The 16,780-nt window shown below is 34.3% G+C and overlaps 1 protein-coding gene across 4 annotated transcripts in view; it reads right to left on the bottom strand.

Moving 5' to 3' along the window:
• The window catches only part of LOC128894520 (GTP-binding protein RAD), a 110,103-nt gene that overhangs the window by 33,997 nt on the left and 59,326 nt on the right, over positions 1-16,780 (bottom strand). For all 4 annotated transcript variants that reach the window (XM_054156304.1, XM_054156303.1, XM_054156305.1 and 1 more), the window contains one exon: positions 6,241-6,456. In XM_054156304.1, coding sequence (XP_054012279.1) covers positions 6,241-6,456 — 216 coding nt within the window. The remainder of the gene's footprint in view (positions 1-6,240; positions 6,457-16,780) is intronic.

Genomic DNA, 16,780 nt, shown 5'->3' with positions numbered 1-16,780 from the left:
GGATTGTACGCATTACGTACATCAATATCACTGTCAAGTCTCGCGAACTCCATCGTTATTCATCCTGGCCATGTAATTTATAGTCATTAGTACTCCTTAACACTTCAACTTCTACCTCCTGCCTTACCTTTTTTACAATTTCTTATCTTTAACCCTATCTTCACCTACGCCAGTTACAAGGATAAAGAATAATTTTATATTTCCTGCAGTAGGCGTTATTCGTTTTTAAAATTCATTTTATATTATTTATTCCCTAACGTTTAATAAAAAAATTTTCACAATAATTTTCTCTCGCATATCTTGATTATATTATATACTTTTTATATATTGTTTTTACAATTTATACGTAATATGTATTATATTGATATTTTATATTATGTGCAAATATTCAGACAATGTTAAGATTTTACTCCTGAAGTGGTTCCAGAATAAACAAACGAATGGTCAAGAAAATTTAAAAGCATTGCATAATCAAAGAACATTTCATCTGCGTTGAAAGGTATACATTTTAAATGCTTTGGAAAATGCAACAATGATTGTTTCCAACATTTTGATTATAAAAGAAAGATGCTACCAAAATTAAGCTAAAAATATCAATTATGAAAACGATTGATTTAATACATTTCTATGGTGTATGTAGATACATTTATATCCTCACTGTTGTAGCAATATTAAGAATTCAAGAGTAAAAACTTTCAGAAGGTTATTCGAATTTTTTTGTGAAACAGGTGAAGGTATCGAAGTTATTTCGGACCCTATGCTGGCAAAATTAGCGATTTTCTTAGCAGCGTCGAACATTAAAGAAACGAGCGGTTTAACGCAAGATAAATTCAGTTCTTAGCCGCGAAATTGAAATACGCGCTAAAGGCTTACGTAAACGAAGGAGTTTTAACGGGTCGTAACCCGTTGCGTGTAAACCGTCGAAAGCGTTCCGAGATTATTTGTAAAAGAATCGATGGGTCGGTTCGACCGATTCCCTCCTATCTATGCACTGGGTCAAATCCATGGACGCATTTAGCAGTCACGTAGCGTTTCTCACGACACGAAGATAGCCGGCGCGTTTGCCAATGGCTCTTAATCGCCTGCAAGCAAAACAACTGCCAAAAATCATAAACCATTACGCTTATTTTCGTCAACGAACCGCGTTACAAGAACAACGTTACAAAAGACAATGTTGAGTGTGGCATACTCGGTGCAGCAATTGCTAAACAGCAGTGTTTCTCAATTATAGGTGTATCTTACAAGGCGGCAATTTTTAATATTTTTGGAGCAATTGAACAATTATGTTCGACACCTATAACACGGATACGCGTAGTGCATTTTGAAATTCTGTGATTGTTAGACTGCGGATTTGTATGCATTTATAGGAAAGAATGTGCAAGATATTACAAAATGGCAGATAGTATGGAATAATATAAAAAAATATTAAAAGTACAGTTCATATTATATTTTCAGAGTAAAATAAATTCCTATTTAGGTTTAATTCTTGTAGGTAGGTTTGCAAAGATTTTACTTTGCATAAAAATCTGCAGTCTAATAATTACAAATGAACTGTTGTTTTTACTTTTTTGTTTTTGGCTTTAAAAAGCAAATCAACTAAGAATTATCCCTAAATGACGACTAAAAAAACTAAGAAACTGAAGAACTAAATTGTATTTGATTATATTACAAGAAATTAAAAAATTCAAAACGCAAAATTAATGTCATTAATGTTAGTGCAATAGTCCAAAACATCCAAAATTAATTTCATAGAAATCCATACAAAACACTACGAGTAATTTAAAAAGAATAAGATAATAATTTATGAAATTGAAACTATAAAATTAACATCCTAAAGTTTCTAAATATTCTTATCTGGAAAATATGAATATTAATAAAGAAATCATTCGCGAAACATGATAACTTAACTAACGTGACTACGTTACCAACGCACCACAAAGTACCAATCTACATATATCGAATAAACAAATGTAACCACGTTGCCAATATACCATAAAATACTAAACTACATTGTAACTTGTCGACTTTTCGACTCGTTGTGCGATCGATGCAGAGAGATCGTCTGGAAAATTAGTAATTTCTATTTTCAACGCAAAGTGTAATTACCACCGGCTTCCGTTGCAACACGCGGATATTTCCGTGAAACGAATTCTTCACGCAAACCTGCGAGAGCTGGTGCAAGCTACGAAATAGACCAGGAGAGAGTGTCCATCATGACGCGTCCGTTGGACCATCGACGTCGTTGCCAACAAACTCTCACGCAAAATAAATTCGATGATTCACCGAATCCGACGCTAGTCGACCCGATGACTCGTTTTTCAACTGGCCACACGCAGTTTGAAAACAAGACACGATTCTCGAAGACGAGAGACAGTCCTCCGGAATGGTATTAACGTATTCTCCGTTCATGTTTTGTCTTTCCATCAATTTTATCGATTTGCATTAAACGGAAATTTGTCCATCCGATATTTTACTTTGTACATAAAATGGGAGAAAAGTTAAAGTCCCGATTCAAGATTGGAACGTTATTCTAAATGAAATTACATTGTCTATGATTGCAATATTTTATCTGAATAGTAAAGTCATAGTTTTGACTCAAAATTAGAATGTTAAAAATTCCGGATAAAATCTACTATGCTATTTTTTTTTATATAATTGAAATCGCAAAGGACGACAAAAAAAATCCCTGAGTCAAAATTATCATCGTTTACAATCTACACAAATATAGGAACAAAATTGTTACCTTCGAAATACTTCCTGAATTCATGAATACAATAGGAACGTGCCAAATATATTCCTGAATTGAATATTATTTGCATCGAGGGTTTCTTTATTTCCAACGAAAAAATTACTTTATGCAACACTGGTTTATTCCAATACGATATTGTTTTCAAATTGGAGGAGCATCATCAGTGTCGTCGCAGAGGACAAACACAGTTCCAATTCGATGCGATGACACAGGTTACAAAGTGTGTTCTCACCAACAGAAATAAGATTCCCGCTCAGCTTCGCGATCGAGACACGCTTCAGACAGCCTCCTTAGACATAACGAACACGACATAGCGCGGAAAGTGAGTCGTGCAAAGTTCCGCTATGAATACGAATATGAATAAAGAGACGATTTCCTGGAAGTCGTGAAAACAGTAATCTACAACCGCAACGGATGCAGTGCTTGTTTAACTTATCCCATCGTTTCGAAATTGGCGCCATCCTAGCAGCTGCTTACAACCATTCCCAGAAGTATAAAGTTATAAAGGCCGTTACTATGCAGTTACAAAAGCAAGCATTACTTTGTTCTACACGTTTCGAATTTTAGATCCGCGGCATTTACAGAGTCTCTAAATAAAACAACTACACGTGGAAAATTGAAACACGATATTCAACCACAGAGAACGACAAATATAGACCAGAAATATTGACAAATAACTCGACTTTTCTGAAATTGAAGATATTGCGTTGACTACTAGACGAATATTCATGACTATATCATTATACATTTATCGTTGTGTTTATTTTTGTAACTTGATCAAAATTCATGAATTTCATTTAAATTCATTTCCTTCGATGCTTGACTATCAGAATTAGTTTGTTTAGTTCTTCAGTGAAAAGCACTATCACTGATATATCACTGTGCTTGAAGTTTTTTTTCCTAAATGATCGTTACAGCTAGCTTCAACGCTGTAAAGAGTTGGAAAAAAATGCTCAAAGACTTCTAAAACGTCCTGTTGCATCATCCAGTTCGATTTCACGAGTGAAGTCCGCATAGCTTTTCAGTTTTTTGTTCGTTACATCCGTTTCGTCGTTTCTAATCCCGAAATAAAAGCCGCGAATCGAGCGACTCGAGAGCCAACAACTATTTCATCGTGTGTTCCCGCAATTCTTCCGCAAGCATTGAGCGAAACGAGGGAAAAAGGTCGCCTCGCTAGCCAGGAACGCGATACAATTCGCTGGGAAGCAGGAAACTGCGGTGGTTGGCTTCTTTAATTCCTGAAAGATTGAGCTCTCGAGTCGGCGAACGATTTATGTGCAACCTTTGACTTTATTAACCGACATATCTCATTCTCCTTGCGATGCTAGGGAATTCAGGCTGCCGATACAGTAGACCTGACGTTTCCTTTTAGAATGAGTAATGCATCCACAGTAATAAGGTGTCTTTTCGTTTAACTCACCTCACCGTTTAGGAAAAGGGATGTATCAGCTTGTCACAGGCGAAACGAACGAATTGGAGGTACATACTCTTTTATTTTTAATAGTTTCGAGGCTATTCGTGATTTTGTTTGCAGCTAAAGTAATTGAGAAACTTTATAATTTGGTAATTTAGTACTTTAGTAATATACATTTATTTATATATGTATGAAGGAAGGTTATGTTTCGTTCCGCGGAAACATCGATCGAATGATCGATGTATTCGACGTTTTTCGCGCGCGCGTTGCCGTTTTGTTCGAGGCAAGCGGCGTAGAGTAGTCTTTTAGTCGTCGTGCGATGTAACGGTTGCGTCAACTATTTTTTTTTTATATACTTCTTTCAATTATATGTTTTAAAGTATATCTTATGTTCTAATTTCTATCACGTCTCATATATGCGATCATCCCAAATCCTACATGTATATGTGTGATTTTGGTAGATTTGCAACTATTCCATCGTGTAACTTTTGAACAAATTTTCAAAAAAATATTAATTAATTCATACATGTATAAGTAACCAAGAAATAATTTCTTCATTCAGAAACCTCTATCAGCTCTGCAGATTCAGCCAATCTATTATTTAGTGGAACACTAATTGATTCGTGGGTAAAATATAAAAAACACGAAATGAAATTGTAACATTTAACAAATCTACAAATTCGCCCACTTATTATTTATCTAAAGCATTAATATATTCATGAATGTATAAATAACCAAGAAATAATTCCTTTCTTGATGGATAAAATACAATTTTAACACCTCAATAAATTTAGAATATATAAATTAAAGATAACAATAAAAATTCCAACATTTAACAATTCTACAAATTATTCTACTACCATTATCAAGCTACAACATTAACGTATTCACGAATAACCAAAAAATAATTTCTTCTCGAAAAATAAAATAAACTTGATGCAACAGAGGGTTATATTCATACACGATTACGACAAACAGCATCTCGTTGCACCTTTCACTTATCAATGTCCAAAGAATTCTACTCAGTTGTGAAATTGGCCATTTCGCATGCAACAACCTACCAGATCCACCGTATCTCTCACATTTTCCATTCTCTGGTTAATATTTTCACGACAATAACCCTCTGACGAGAGCAAAGTGCTCGCTGTTCATTTTCTCGTCATTGGCTACCGATGAGGGAATGACGCGCGACGGTAACAAGCAATCAGAGAAGAAAAGGCATGCTGGGAACCCTAGACACATAAACGAACGAAGGATATTCGTCGAGTGATTCACGACCTTCCGTTCATAATTCCAGAGAGGATCGAGTGGAAACTAGAGTCTTTAGAGGTTCGAGAATCCTTAAGCTACAGTGGGGGATGCAGAAACTGAATATGAAGCAGCTGTGGACGTAATCTACAAATGTCTCACGCGACGAAGCTCCATCGTGCAATCAGAATTACTGATATAACTGACTTAAAGACTAAGATTTCACAGATGTCGGCTGTGGGTGTAATAACGACGCCATCCGCATGAAAATTAACCCATTTTGCACTAAATTGATTGACTTTCTAAATCGATGTTTAATTGCTGATGGATGTTTTCAAAGATACTTTATTAAATAGGAAAAATAATGTTTCCAGATATAAAAATGATGTTGTCAACATGGATTCAATTTGTCCATTGGGTGCAAAATTATTGTATTATCAAAATGGATGTTAAATTTCTGTGTATTATACTCGAGACGTGGTTTATTAAACAGGAAAAGAAGGTTTCATTTCTGGGTGTAAAAATAAAACTTTCGATGTCGAAATTAACCCACTGAGTACAAAATTATCTGAAATTTTGTTTTTTTTAAATTGGTGTTCATTTTCCATTGTACATTCTATCTATATATGCAACTAATCAGCAAGTATACTACTCGCTAGATTGGTTACCTTGATTATTGCAGGAATTTTCACATCGATTTTCTACAATAATCGAGGTCCTACTGTGTCGCTATTAATGAGTCTATTATTGTTATTGGACCTAATCACCAGTAGGAATATTTAAATCGTGTATTTCGTTATAAAATCATTGGTAAGACGTTGTCATTTACCTCTTTGTCTGTCGTATGCATTTATACATTCGCTGGTCATAAACTGGCTGATCAGGGCGGTCTTTCCGACACCCCTTGCACCCAACATCGCCACCGCGTACGAAACAACTTCTTTCGCAGGTGCAGCAAGCTTCTCTTCGTTTTCTGGATCGGCAGGTGCAAGGGAATTCGACCTTGATCTTCTTCTTCTAAAAGAGTCGCCTCGGTTAATGACACCTGAAACAAGAGAAGAGAGAAACGTTAGTCTAAATGAAATATGAGCAAAAATATTAACAGTAATAATACAAATAATATGTATATAATATAAATTGTAATAATAATATAACTAATACATATTTAATAGTGCTTCGTGTTTATTATACCACTTTGAAAAATATTTAGTAAAACTTGTATTGAAAAATGTTGACAAATTTTTCATATAAATTTCATGCATTTAAATTTGAACTTTCCATACTAAATACAAGTTTTTATGTTAGAAATTCCTAAAGTCCTGTTTCCTTTTTTTTTAGAAAATCAAGTATGAAAGTACTTTAATGCATTTCTTATATAGATTTGTTCTATTATTTGACATTTTACTACTTTAAAAAGGAAGAAAATTTTTTTAGTCTTAAATAAATCTATAAAACTGAAATATAACATAATGAATATCAAAAATAAAAATACTGCCTTCCTTTCTATTATACGCACAAGAATTCCTACCGATATTATTTTAATCACAAAGTAGAATGGTGTTCACGCTGTCAAAAGATATTTTTTACAGAATCATTAAAAATATTGATATTATTAGGATCTAAGGCCTAAGAACGTGACATTGTGAAACATTTCTGGATGTCTGCGCAGAAAAGTCCTTTTTTAGCCAATGGTATTTATAAAACAACGCAAAGCGGTTAAAACGTTTGCCCCGCGGATGTCGAGACGAAACATTTGTGACAGCAACAGTTACTCTTTGGCTGTCGAGACGGAACAGATTGAGAAAAATAAATTTCATCGCGAACACGCTACTAACTTTCCAGCCTTTTTTCCGTACTTCTCTTGCTTACTTACGAAGAGAAGCTTGCCTTTACTCGGCAAGATGCACTTTATTTTAAACTGCACGAGATGAAAGGCTCTTTTATATGATGAGGTAATAATAAATTTCTTATTCTCTACAGGAGATAAGAATAAATGGAGAAGGGTTACAAGATTTGTAACGAAGAAATAGGTCAATTATTTCAAAGAACGTAAAAAGTTCAAGCGTTAAAAAATTAAAACAGATTGAACCAGTGGAGATTCTTTATTGTGTTCGGTGAAAGAATTTGTTTGAAAAGCGCAAATTGATTACACAACGAGAAGAGAAAAGATTGGAAATCAATTAACGAGTGTTTCTATGAATTGAATACAACCAATCGCTGTGAAAGTTTATCTTGTTCTTTTTATTTCCATATCTTTTAAAGCAAAGCGAACAGAACGAAGTAGACTCGACTGATAAATTTTCACCGTTCCAAGTTTTCATGTCTTTGATAAAGAGAATTAAATTGTATAAAAATAATGAGAGGCGCTCTCACGAATTGACAATGCGCGGATAATTGCAAAATAGATATTCATTCATTAATTATCTCTCTTTTGGAGAAGGGAAAACAAAGATATGAAACGATTAGCGAACAATTTTATAAATTAGTCTTGGTCTTTATGCTTTCATATTTTAAAGAACAAAGTGTGCCGAATGAGATAAATTGGTTAATTAAATTTCTTTGATAAAAGAAATGAAATTCTTTTTCTTTCCTATTCATATTAAAGCAAGACACTGGTTGATTGTATCCCGTATTATTTTGTGAGTTTTTGTTCTTTTGACCATAGTCCATATTTCGTTCCTTTCTTCGCGTCCTGTTAGATCTGGGTTATGAGGTCTCGGTATGGGGCTGGATTTTCTTCATTTAGTGCAAATGTCGTCGCTTCTACTGAAATAGACGCTTCTTTTTCGTTGCCTACGTGTTATAACTTGGTGGGAAAGGACTCAGGCAATGATTACATTTTTATCTTTCATAAGTTTCGTATAAGTTTCATATATGTATTTGATTATTTCATGTATAATACGGTTTCTCCCTTGATAACAGCATTTGTCTTTATACATTCAAATGAAATTGAATTAATTATTATATCTACTGATACTAACTGAAGATGAGTCAAGTCTAAGAGTTCAAATAGAGTTAAAATAAATTAAAGCTTGTTTCTGAGAGTTCAGAGTACTTCATATTTATACTTTCCATATAAACGATCTCGTAGCAACGTTCATTAGCCATTTCATACATAGAGAGCGTATAAATAACAGAACGCTGAAGATTACTTATGAATATGTATATACTTGCGACCTTTTAGAATTTCAGAAGCTTCAGTAACACAAACATAGGGGTTATTTTGGAAAGATTATATTTTATACTAACATTGTCAGCGATGGAGGTAAAATTTTAGCCCTTCCAAGTGATATGAAGCATTTTTTCAAAATTAACAACTTTTGTTTTCTTCCTATTGCTCTTGTAAGTGCTGTCAAAAATAAACGCATCAGTGACATATATTCACTAGTTTACTACTTCACCAAAATAAACATAATGTAGTATTAAATTACTATTTTCATTCTCTATCAAGATTTATTTGATTTATAAAGAGGTTTATACTACTTCGTAATCAAAACGTTTCTAATTTATACTGTTTAACTCGAGACAAGCTGTAAACATTTTCCTAAAACTGATATGACGAAAATCAGAATATGGAAGTACTAAGAAACTCATTACCAAGGGCCTATGCTAATTTGCATATTAATTAGGCTGTCTATCGAACGTTCTTAGCGAAATTAATACTCGTCAGGTTTTACAATGTTGTATTTTGAACCAAATGGAGCTTGTTTACGTTCAGAATCTGAAATAACATTACGTACATCTGAGGTTAATGGTTCACCGAACGAAACGGAATCCGTTCTTCCGTTTAATTGTAAATAAATAAAATGATAAAAATACATGGATTCCTACGCAGATTTTGGGTCACGGTCGTTCACGCGCGATATTGCGAAGAAAATTCAAGACAACTCTCCGATACGTTTCAGTGGAGAAAAGAAAAGTGAACGTCAGGGCAGTTTCGATGTCTCAATTTTTCGGAATTTACGTTTGCATGCGTAACGCGTCCTTAAGATTTGTTTATTACCCAAACGATGTTTTACTAGTTGCACCGTTTGTATATTCCTATACTTATTTTTACAATTTTGCTTATGTCAAATCTGAGTATTTATAGATTTCAGAATTGACGGAGAAGTGTATACATTATTTCGTCCTTAAACAATACACTAAAGTCAATTTTTTAGAGTTGATAAAAGACGACATAAAGGGTATTTGTAAAGATTACTTTATATAGCAATGAATGTGTATTTTATAAAAAGAAGAATCTCAACTTTATATTTATTTCTTCTCGTAAATTTCAATCATTGGAAATGTATCGTCAATGTAAGTTGACCTTTCCTTTTCAAGATTATTTATATTAAAATAGAATTCTTTCTATCCTGAACAAAAATTACTTTTCCTATTTAATAAAATATTTGTGGTTACATTACAGAGAAAATGAAAATTAACGATGAAAATACAATAATTTGTACTCGTTTTAAGCAGGAATTTAAAAATGGAACTTGAACGAAATCGCTGAACACTACAAGAGTCGGTTTTCAATTAACAAATTGGATTAGGAACGGACACTTAAATTAAGCGATGTGCTCGTGCTTAGCCGTCGCGTGAACCACTCGTTGAATGTGTCTACCACCGTGTTAATTACTAGGTAAATCAGATATGCCTGCACTCAGCGAAGACACAGTTTGCTTGCTAATTTAGGAAACACTGACGTGTTTCTCGCTTAATTCCGGTTAGCCATGAAATTGAGCGCAGTTTAGCAGAGATACGGCGACGAAACATGAGATACTGCACATGGAATGTCCATTATTCTTTTTATTATATTCCAAAGACACGCAACTTTTTTTAATTCAGTATATTTTCAATCGTTATATTCAATTTTAGCATAGTGCTTTTTTAACAAAATGTAATAAATTATGTACAAAGAGCAAAGAACAATTTTATTATCACTTTTTCAAAGCTTTACTCTCACTGAAATGTAATAGATACATAAATAATTTATTCCTTAGTCAATCATTTTGGAATTTATTTAGTATCGTGTAATAGTGAATTTTTTGTTCTTGAATAGTATTAAGAAGTTCCTTATGATTTAGCTTTCAGGCAAAACTTGACTTTATCAACCACCACAGGAAAGTATAAGTTAAAAATATAAAACTATTTAAAATAATAAAATATTATCAAAACACGTGCACGTATTTTCTGAACCACTTTAGTTGCATTTACAGAATGTGAATTCCATTCAATTCGAAGCAGTTCGTAACAATTTCCATTAACGTGGGAATTCGCGGAAACCTAAAGTTTGGATAGCATTGTTATAGACAACATCGACGCTATCATTTCGCGTTACACCAAACACTATTGTTCATTCTACCGTAGTAGGGAAACACGTAAGATATTGCAATTACCAATCTCGGGAATCTGAAACGTCACTAACGAATCCCAATATAAGCCAGGGATGTGTATTTTACCATATCCGAATGCAAAGCATAACGGATCAGTGTTCGACAAACATCAACAAAGCTCGTGAAAGAGAAATGTTACAGCCGCGAATCTATGCGTCAAATTGCTCGAGGAGTTCGAGCTATGCTTGTTGAAAACGGGGACTGACAATCAAACGACAAAGGAATAATTAGAGACGCGGAAGCGTCTCAGCGCCAAGTACATGAAAAATTATCCGTCACCGCGTATATACTGGCGTTGAAGCTACCACGTATCTTTTACAGGAGAGATGGTCCATTCCAACCTAACATGAAACATCTTTCATGGATATCTCAACACGCCTGCCATATTTTCTAAATTTAAAGGCATTTTTCTTATGTAAACCGCATATAAGCTTTCGAATAAAACCAAAATCAATCAAATCGGTCCACGTACAACTGACCCCGGGTCCACACTGCGGCGAACGCTGGTTCGCGTACATCGTTCGTGAACATGGTAGCTGACCCTGTTATTCACCGGTTTTCGCCGTAGTGTGGACGAGAAATAGCAGAGTTCGCCAACAAATGACCCTTCTAATAGGCGTAAAATCGTAAAAGTAGCCCGCTGGGTTAGGCGAAAACTGTTCGCGAACCAAATTCAGCGATCCACAGCGCGTAGTGGATCCGGCGAACACGTTCGGGAATAATATCGCCTTTTTTCTCGTTCTTGTCCCTTTTCAAACCCACGGAGCTTGGGCATTGCTATTCGTTCCAACTGTGGGGCTGGTCTTTATGACCACCCGCAGGTAGATACATACTCCAAAGGGATAATATGCGTGACTGAAGTTAACATTATTTTCTTATTAATCATCCAAGTTTGTGTATTTTTTGTTGTATCTTGATGAAAGTATATGCAATATATTGGCGAGATTTTCCTGATAAAAATGGCACCAAACACGATGCAATTCAGACAACTTTAAGTTTTGTTTACAATATGCAATATTTTTATAATATTAATACTTGATTTTGTGAGCCAGTAACCGATTAGAGAGTCTGTTCGAAAATAGGAAACAGATTGTAAAATTCTTGCCAGGAGATAATTAGGGCCTATGGAAAAACTAGGTAACTTTTGTAGCTATGTGAACCTGATACCCGACTTTTCAAAAATTCATTTTTTTTATGGAAAATAATAGCATTTCGTTTGTACTTGATTGTACCATCAATAGTTTCGTTTGTACCTTCATCAATAGGTAGTATGAACAAGTGTTAATATTATAAACAAAAATACCTATTACTTATCATAAGCGAAATTCAAAATTGTCTGAATTGCGTCGTGTTTGATATCATTTTTATCAGAAAAATCTCGCCGATGTATTGCATATATTTTCATCAAAATACAACAAAAAAAGCATTAAAACTTGGATGAATATTAAGCCACTAATATTAACTACGGTCACGCATATTATCCCTTTGGAGTAACTGCCGGCGAGTGGTCGTAAACGGTCGTTTTATTTCGAACATTTCTAACCATGGAGGGGATGCGGATCGCCCGAATCCACAAAAGAACATCAATTTCACAGGAGTACAAACATCGTAGATGTTCGCCGGCATGTTAGCGACAGTAGGAACACTCTTGCGAACGTTTTTAGGCTATGTTCTTGTTCGTGTTCGCCGCAGTGCAGACCCGAGGTTAGAATGCCTTGCCTGGCCACGCCAAGCATTTGACTTCCAGGCCATGGAAATCTAGGCTTTCTAAACAGTCTCAGTTTGTGGATGATACGCAATTTAGCTTCTTCATTTCACCGCCAAAGTGCGGAGCAGTGACTTTACATGAATAGTCATTAGGATCTCAACGTCCGCACTGTTGAACACAGCATTTTAGCTGCGCATAGTTGGAAAGCACCGAATTTTACATTGTGTTACACTGTGTCGCCATTGCACTGTGCTGGAAAGCACCTCCATGTGCTGGCAGCTCATTTCGATTTCACATATTTTTGTACTTTCTTGTAGTTCTTTTATGGGAATCTTCTATTTTTCAATGATAACTCCTTGAGTCCTCCACTTTTTCATGTACTTGGCGTAATTGTTTTACTTTTTTGAAGTTTTTTATCGGATTTAGATCTGCACCACGAAAGACCATCATCCCACTGAAAATTGCTTCGAACATTGCGAAACGTTTGATTCAATTACAATTAAGATTTTAATTCTAGGTCGACTACGCGGTATTTTTTAACGTGAAATATCCAATGGATTCCGTAAGAGATGAGCATTATTTGCTGAGAGTCTTATGGACAGATAATTTATTATATTAACACTGAAACTACCACGACCAGTGGTCAAATGATAGTTTTCAAGCTTTTGTATGCAGTTATTATATACAATTGTTTCATGCAATATTTAATTTAGTACCACGTGAAATATTTTTACATTTTGTTTAAAAACAGTGTCTTTAAGGCTAGCTATTTGTCCAATCGAGATAGAAATAGATATAAATGAAAGGTCGATAGGTTTAGTGATAATATTATATATTTTTCGTTTAGTTAGATTGCAGATTAATATCATCTAGAAAAGAGAATATTAAAATCCTTCGAAGTATTAGAGTAAAAACAGTAAATTAAATTAATGGAATAAAAATTACGTCCACTTTAATAACTGCATAAAGTGTTTTTGTAAACATTATACGAATCATACGTCGGAAATATTTTAAGTTAAAGTTCCTCTCATTTTTTAATATGAATATTTCATCACAGACAACTAAACAACTGCTAGTAAATTTCGTTTGGCTGTTCTTCACACTCCAGCAGGAAGTATACGTAAATTAATTTGCAAAAATATCAGTAACAGTTATTATTGCATTAACATAAAATAATTTTAAAGTTGGTTTAACGTTTTCAAAAGCAAAACTTGATCTCACTTGACCCCAGTTGATCACATGTAACCCCAGAGATCGCCACATTATTGAATATTGATTCACATAAAAAATCAGTATGTTTGTGATTTTTCTATAACTCCTTCTATTCTTGTTCAATCCAAACAAAATTTTGTGTAGTTGCTCTCCATGCTCCGATAGAAAATATAAGCTACCTAATTTAACAAAAAAATGTTCAAAGGTTATCTATAACAATTATTACTAACTTTAAAATTATCTTGTAAGAAGATCGAGAGTTCTCGATGGACTTCGCGGGATAGTTTAAGGCTAAACCACGGAAACGATCGAACGATACACGAGTCAAACATTCGCGTAGCCGCTGACAATATTGCAACGGTATTGAACACTTCGTGTGGCATTAACACGTGCCAAAGATTGCCGGGGAAATTGACGAGATGGAGCGAACCGACAGAGAATCCACGCCGCAGCTAAAGTCGATTCTGCTCGGAGATGGAAGAACTCCCATGCAACTTCAATATTGGCTGAACAAACTTAGACTCCCACTGCTGTAGCTGAAAAAACTTCGAGTCTCGAAATCGTGAATTTTACAATGGATTTTCCCGGAGATTATTCAACGAATAATCTACCATTTGATTAAACATTACTCAAATAGTTACACAGTCGTAATACTACGTGATACTCTAAAGTAAAGGGTAAATGTTTCTCCATCTCCAAAGCTGTGCCCTCAGCCTAGCAAGCCTAGCATTTTCTTCCAAAAGAAAAAGAATACTTTATGTTCTAAAATATTCTGTCCGAAATAATTTATATAGAAAATTTTATTTCGGTTGAAACATTAGCGACCGAAGTTCAACTGTAGGAGTTTATTACTGTTCTACGAGTTTAACCTTTCCAGGGTGAGCCTGAGTTATGGTATCTATCACTGAGAAATTTAATTATGAATATTAAATTACAATTATAGTGATCAACTTTGCATTCACCGACGAGCTTAAAGAAGTTAAATGTACCACTAGTTTCATGTACAATAATGAATTTCTCCATTTCTAAGTTTTAGTTAAAGAAAATTATACAAATATATTGCAACTTTTTGAAGGTCCGTCATTTTTCGTTTCGTATCCCAATATTTGCAACAAATACTATAGCGTGTACAATTTATTAGAGGAAGCATTTCACAAACATTTGATTTACCCAAAAACTTTCTTTAATCCTCTACATTCAATGAATAAAAAATTAAATCAATAAATATTAACATTATTAGAATGAAGAAATTATTCTAATTAATCCAATATTGCATCATTCTTGTTAATATCGATTGATTTAATCCTTTCCCCATAGAATGCAAAAGATTAAAGAAAGTTGTTGGCTAAATTAAATTCTGTCTATCAACAAACACAAAAATTTCACTTTATCTACTGACAATGAGGAGACTTTCAAAACGTTTGGAAGTTCCTGTTCTATATTGACACTCCTCACACTCTTAACAGACTTGGGCTTTGTACATAAACTCATCAATCAGCAGATTGCTTGTGCGGCTATTCTAGAGCAAGTGAAATTTCGTGTGCCAACTAGAATTTCGTGAAACAGCAGTCCGTTTTCACGAAACTCCGTTGCACTTCTTACGGTAAATAGAATTGCTTAGACTGGTTTTGTGAGGCTGCCAACTCAAAGCGCTATGGAACAGACTTCTTCTGCAACTCTCCTTGACTGTACATATTCAAATGCGCTTTGTGCTATCAGTAGTGCACGGCTGATGTTCCTCGCTAGATCTGTTTCAGTACATTGTATATTACTACCTCTGTGTCGTCGATCACAAAAGTCTACGTACGCCTTATATATTGTGAACACCATCCAAAAATGGAGAATTTCAGTTATTCTATAAAAATTAAAATAAATCCATTCTTCGATAAACGTAAAATGGGATGTTCAAAATGAAATTGAATATAACATTCAATACAAAATTCAATATAAAATCGAGAGATGCAAGAAAATCCAATATCGAAAGAATATGTATCAATTTGTATTTCACAGAAGTTATATATTCGCGATAATACATATGTGGAGGAAAGAGAATTTCGATAATCCTATAGGAATTGAAACACATGCAATTTAAAAAAAAAAAGGACAAAAAATTCAATAGGAAGTTCAAAATAAAATTGAATAGAAAATTCAATACAAAATTCAATATAAAACCGAGAGATGTAAGAAATACCTATATCGATATATGAAGAATAATATTTATTAGTTCTTATTTCAAAACATTTGCAATAATACATGAATAAAGAGGATTTTCGTAATCCTGTAGGAATTGGAACAAATGCAATTTTCAGTAAATATAAAATACCGTATTAAATTCTATATTAATCTCAATATAAAGTTTCATAAAAATTGTAATATGCAGTGTCACATGATATTGAGATATACAACAAAAATACCTACATTAAAATTAAATAAAAAAGTCAGTACTTATCAGTTCTCCCTTCAAACCTATCGAATATTTAAAAAATCCTAAGGTAAGGCGATTCAATATCTTCTCTTTTCAAGGGTGACTTTACTTAACATAAAGATGAATATTCACGCTTTCCAAGTACGCGTTCGCAAGCCCACCGCTATTTAAAAAAAGGTAGGTGTTTTATGCAGAAACGTAAGTATTCAAATGATGTAGGTTCTTCAGCCATGCCTTTTGAAGATGTGTTACAGAAAGCAGGTCCCTCCATGCACGAACGCACGCGTCGATAAACTGTCGAGCCGCTCGAACGATCGCGTACTGGAATATCTGATCGAGAGGGAACACCCGCAAAGCCACCCACAACCTCAATTTTTATGAAACCTCGCAGTGTCTGTTGACCGAGGGAAATTTAGGAGCGATAAAAAGATAATGTCAACGAGTATACGAGCTTGGAGAGTAAAGTCGCTATTCGTCCACTTTATGAACGCTATCTCAACTAGACGCACAAGTGGTACGAAAACCTGCGTCGACAAAAATTTGCGGATTTATTTCTTCAATGATAGGCACATTAACCTCTATTGCTTGAATTTTATTTTAACCTTGGAATAATAATTAAATACTTGGACAAAATCGAAAGAAATGA

The sequence above is a fragment of the Hylaeus anthracinus genome, unplaced genomic scaffold, assembly GCF_026225885.1.
Source record: "Hylaeus anthracinus isolate JK02 unplaced genomic scaffold, UHH_iyHylAnth1.0_haploid 4, whole genome shotgun sequence".
NCBI classification, from domain to species: Eukaryota; Metazoa; Arthropoda; class Insecta; order Hymenoptera; family Colletidae; genus Hylaeus; species Hylaeus anthracinus.
Note: the sequence above shows the minus strand (reverse complement) of the source record. Positions and strands in the feature narration are given on the sequence as shown.